Source organism: Hydra vulgaris, chromosome 13 (genome assembly GCF_038396675.1).
Source record: "Hydra vulgaris chromosome 13, alternate assembly HydraT2T_AEP".
Classification (NCBI taxonomy): Eukaryota; Metazoa; Cnidaria; class Hydrozoa; order Anthoathecata; family Hydridae; genus Hydra; species Hydra vulgaris.
This window is the reverse complement of record NC_088932.1, coordinates 40,731,819-40,737,500: the sequence shown is the minus strand read 5'-3', so window position 1 is coordinate 40,737,500 and position 5,682 is coordinate 40,731,819. Positions and strand designations below refer to the sequence as shown.

At 29.4% G+C, this 5,682-nt stretch overlaps 1 protein-coding gene across 7 annotated transcripts in view; it reads left to right on the top strand.

Moving 5' to 3' along the window:
- The window catches only part of LOC105844959 (potassium/sodium hyperpolarization-activated cyclic nucleotide-gated channel 4), a 43,614-nt gene extending 39,891 nt beyond the window's left edge, over nt 1-3,723 (top strand). For all 7 annotated transcript variants that reach the window (XM_065816997.1, XM_065816991.1, XM_065816994.1 and 4 more), the window contains one exon: nt 3,294-3,723. In XM_065816997.1, coding sequence (XP_065673069.1) covers nt 3,294-3,653 — 360 coding nt within the window. In that variant the 3' untranslated portion in view covers nt 3,654-3,723. The remainder of the gene's footprint in view (nt 1-3,293) is intronic.
- Nucleotides 3,724-5,682: the final 1,959 nt, after the last annotated feature.

Genomic DNA, 5,682 nt, shown 5'->3' with positions numbered 1-5,682 from the left:
GCAAAATCACACGAAAAAAAGTAAATCCAGATATATATGAAGAAAGCAATTTTGAAAGAAACAGTTATTTACATAATTTTTTTTTTCTGTTTTCATAATAAAGACATTGATATAGCTTTGTATAAGTTTTTTTTAACAATCTTAAATCTAAATTTTTAATATTTATCTGTTTGTGACTTGATTTACATAAGGGTTGTAACTTGTAATATGGAAAAACTAAATTTAAAACAATTTTGTACGTAGAGTGTAAAAGCTCTTAAAGGCGCTATTAATCAATTTGTATTTTATATTATCTAATATCTTATTTAGCTTTGCATACCCAATAGAGCTTCAAAGAAAATTACTTTGTTTTAACTGTTTGAAATAATAAAATTTTCAAAACCATTTCTTTAACGCAACCGTTTTTAAAAACTGATATTGATCCTTCTGATCCGCAAAGTTTAAAAACTGATTGCAGCTATTTTTTTGACAAAAAAATTTGACGTGAGCCACGTATATCATTAAGTGATAGCCACACTCGATTTATGGGATGACTTAAATGTGTGACATGTGTGGTTATGGTATTTATACCACATAGGTAGTAGCCATAACCCACAAGTGGCTACAACACTTATACTACTTAACTATTATAAATAGTATTACCACACACGGCCAACATATACGTCATTCCATGAATCGAGTATGGCTATCACACAGGGCGCGCAACAAATTTTCTTGTTAGGTAGAGCGAGTAAAGTAAATATGATGTCAAATTTATTTTGTATAAAAAATTAAAGGTTTGTGAGTTCATTTACATATGTATATTTTAATATTTAAAAATATACATATAGGATATGAATTTTTATCTACTTTGTATCTCCAGTGTCTGTGTAAAAATAGGAGAACTTTGTTTTGAAGTTAAATAAAAAATCATTGGTTTAATATTCTTATTGGAAAAAGTTAAGAACCAGGTTAAGCACCGTGATCTTTGATTACTTGCTAGGTCATAAATATTGAACCAGAACTTTATAAAGATTTTAGAATTTCAATACTTTTATTAAAAGCATTATAAAGAAAATATATTGCTACAAAATGTCATAAAAAATTAACTATAAATGATCAAAAATGTTAATTGTTTGTATTCAAAATAAAAATTTTTAATTTTTATTTATAACCATGATTATTTCTGAAATCGCTATAATTTCGCTTAATAAAATACATATAAAATTTTAAAATATATAGAACCTATCAAGTGACCAAAGGTTATGGTGCGTGGTTTTTTCAAAAGGGGAGTAAACCAATGAATATTTAATTACTTTCAAATCGAAGTTCACTTAATTTTTTTACAGGAAGCTGGGGTTGCCAAGATGTCAAAAACCTTATGTACAAGCTAAGAAGCAATTGACCGGGTGAATAAAAAGCAATTGCTTTTACTCAGTAGTTGGTCAACTTTACATGAATAAAAGTTTCAACAATTTTGCTCAAGTTTTTATTCACATAAAGCTGAGCAATTACAAAGTAAATTACTTAACTTTACGTGAATAAAAATTTGAGCAAAACTGCTAAAGTTTTTATTCATGTAAAGCTGACCAATCACTGATTTAAAGCAATTGCTTTTTTTTATTCACCCGGCCTAATGTCAAATTAGGCTGGTCATTTTTTTACTTTTTACAGTAAATTTTTAGACCATATGAATTTTAAATGTGTTGGTTCTTATACAAAAATGATATGAATAAATAAAGAAAAATTTGGGTAAAAAATTTGGTATACGCGGTTTACTGCAATTTTTGACTGAGTTACCCACATTAGCAGATGGTATAAAATATGTTCTGCGAAATCTGAAAATAATTCTGAGTACACAAGCAGACAAGATTCAAAAAGCTTATTGAATATTAAAAAATATGGCAACGGACAACGGGATGGGTTTATTAAGACAATAATGACTCGAGAAAATTTTTTCCTATTCCTGTTTCTGTAGAACCTAAACAGAATTTGTTTAAGTTTTTTAGACTATAAGTTCTAGCTTTATTGTATAATTAGCATGATTAAGTAAATTCATACAAATTACTTATAAATAATCAATTGGTAAATACTGCAACCTAAAAGCAATAACTAATGATTTTTTATGTTTTCAATTGGTTCTATTAGGGTTGTTGGTTGAAATTCCTTTTGAAACTGTTTTGCTACATTAAAGTCATATACAGCAAAATCTAGCAAAAATGATCTTTGTAAATTTTTGAAGTTATAAGTTTTTAAGCTAAAATGACTTTGACTTTTTTTAAATGATCTTGGTTTTCATTGTCTATCTAGGATTTCATTGACGATGTTTTTGAGTCAATTGGAATCACCAGTCAATAGTTGCGACAAACCGCATTTTTCAGCCAAAACCTCGGTTTTTGAGGTTACAATTTGAAAACCTAAAAAATAAACCCTTTTTTTTAATATTATTATTATATTATGTTCAACCCATTCAAAGTTTATATAGTCTAAGAATTTACTTATAAAAGGTTGAAAATGACCCGCCCTTATGCCTAACTTAAGTAAAATAAAGTTTTTAACTGTCGCTAATAACAATTACTTGTAGTGAGATTGTCTTAAGATAATCTAGTTGAGATATTAAATTATCTAGTTAAGATATTAAATTATCTAATTAAGACTTTTTTGTAGTGTTGCAATATGATGGAACCCTGTATTCAAATGTGCGCATATACATTTAACCCCATGCCTTAACGAGATTAAGATAATTTCTAATTTTTCAGATTGTCGTATTTTCTCGTCTCAGAAATATTAATAGTCTTTACAACTTAATGAACAAATTAGTATGTTTGCCGTTAAAAATACTCATTTGAATGATTGTTTTTTAATTAATTAGAAAAGTTTTGTTCATGGTCATAATTTTTAAAACATTTTACTTGTGGGAGTTAAATTTATAAAACCAAACCCCTCGCATTTATTCCTGATTTATGTTATTTTTTCGTTCATTTATTCGTGTTTTTATTTCGTCCTAATTTCTAGAGATGTCTTTGCAAATGCCTCTAGCCGATTTCCAAATGGATTATTAATTTTATTTTTTGTTTTAATTTATTTTGAAATAAATTGCATTTTTAGTTATTTCTTTTACAGCATTCGTTGTGTACATCATTTTTTAATTAAAAATTTATGGTTTTATTATTTATTTTAATAACTTAATATCTATACATTTTTCTCAACAGTGTACAATATTTTTGTAATTAACATTTTTCTTACATCGTAAAAAATATTAATTATATTTTTATGTACTTTGCTTCGTTACTTAAATTATATTTGCATTATAGTGGCATCATCATTGCGGTGAATTGGCTGTTGATGTCAAAATAGATGAGCTGCAGAACGGCATTGAAGCATATATGAACAAATCACAAGAATTTGACGTTGTTTCTCATAAAAACCGACGCTCAGTAATAAAAAATAATAATAAAACCGATGTAAATAATAATAAACCACCCCTTATGCTTAAAAATGCTTTAAAAGCACTCGGAGGTATTGTTAAAAATGATAAAGAAACAGAAGAGGAAAACTTCAGTGCAATTAAAGAAAACATAAAAAATGCTATAAAACATCATAAGTTAACTCATGAAGATTGCGGTTTATGTAAAGATGCTGAGAAAAATGGAACGGAAATCAAACATTTCTAAATAATATATACTAATTACTATTTTTAAAACTATAACAACTAAATTTGTAATAAAAGTTTTTAAACTGTGATTTCTCTAATATCATTTGATAATGTATCCCCCCAGGAAAAAAAGTTCTATAGAATTTCTATAAACTTTTGAAGCATATAGCCTATATAAATTTTATTGAATTTCTAAAGAATGTCTATTTGTTTCTATAGAAATTGCTATGAAACTTTTTTTCTATAGAAAAAAAGTTAGAAAAAAAGTTCTATAGGAATTTTTATAAAAATTAACAGAGATCCTATAGAATTTCTATAGAAATTCTGTGATTTTTTTTTTCATTTAGTTGGCAAATTTGACCCTTTAGACAAGACAGTCGGCAAATTTAGACAGTCAGTCGGCAAATGTCAACCAGGAAGTCAGCGAATTTAAAAAAAACGAAGACCATTTTTTGGTCGGCAAAAATTGTAATGGCACACTCCCTCTCTCCCCCCCCCTCCTCCTCCACGTGACACCTACTCGCGCCGGCCCTGCTTGTGTGGTTTATAAAATTGCTTGAGAATTTACAAATTATCATTAAATACAACAAAACCAATTTATCAAAATATAATTTATGAAAGAAAATCACACATAAACTTTCTCACGCTCTAATTCTGGCCGATTTTCAAAAGCACTAAAATCTTTAATGAAGATTGGGATTGTCCTATTATAGAATTAAAAAAATATTATTTCAGCTTAGTAAATTTTAAAACATTCAGTTTAAAATATACGAAGACTTTCCGATACTTCGAAAACATTCTTGAAATATCTAATAAACTTTTTTTCTCGGTAAACTCAATGTTTGGTATTTTCAAAATTTTTATGGTTACATTCAAATTCTTAAACGTTTGTAAATCGCTCGAATTGCAAGTAATATTGGAAAATAATATTGTTAAAACTGTATAGTATCACTAATTTTTTTAATTTGTGAATTTCTTTATACAATCAGAATTAAGTTCAAATGGCCAGAAATAGGTAGTTTAGCAAGTATCTAAAAAATTGATACCTAAACACACGTTAACTTTAATTTTTTTAAAAACTTTATATAATTGTATTCATCGTTAAGAGACCTATTTAAATATAAATTTGTTTGTTTATATTTTTAAATAAATGTTATGATAAAGCCTGAGTACCGTTGGGCCTTACTGCTGCAAGTCTTCAAGCGCCGTTGCTGATGCATATGGAATACAAGGTCAAACTTATGGATCATGACTTTGTCATTGGCCCGCAGCACAAGTTAATCCCATCTGTGTATGGAATATGCGAAGTTAACAATAATGGAAATGTATCCTACAGTGGAGATACTACCATACGCATAAGAAGTGGGAAACACGATACATCGAATGCTTTTATACATGCTTTTGATGTTAGGGAGCTTTTTGAAACTAAGTTAGTTAGACGTAAACTAATTATGTTAATGGAGACTGATGGAGCTCAAGATGAGGCACCACGCTTCCCTAAAACGTTAGCAACTGCTGTTGATCTCTTCCGTCTTCTGGATTTAGATATCCTGTTTCACGGTGTGAATGCGGCCGGACTTTCAGCCTTCAACCCCTTTGAAAGAGGGATAGCACCTCTTTCTCGTGATTTGGATGGAATAGTTCTTCCCCATGATTATTTTGGCAATCACCTTAATTTTTCTGGGAAGACAATCAACCAAGAACTGGAGGTAGAAAACCTCCACAAAGCGGCTGACGTTGATCCCAGAAAACTGTCATCGACGGTTACCATGTTAATTGCACGCAGTACGCACGCAGAGGGGGAGGAGGTGGGTTAAAGCGTACAAGTGCGTACAAGGAGAAAGGGGGTCCAAAAGCATTGATTTTACTGCGTACAGACTTTATGGACGTTCCCTAATGTCACTTTTAATAGAAATATCTGTTAAGTTATGCTTATTCTAACAGTAGTTGTCTGCAACAGTTCTTGTCAACAACAAGAACTGCTGCTACCTCATACACCACAATGTGATTGCAGGATGCCCATAAAACATATTAAATCGATTCGTCGA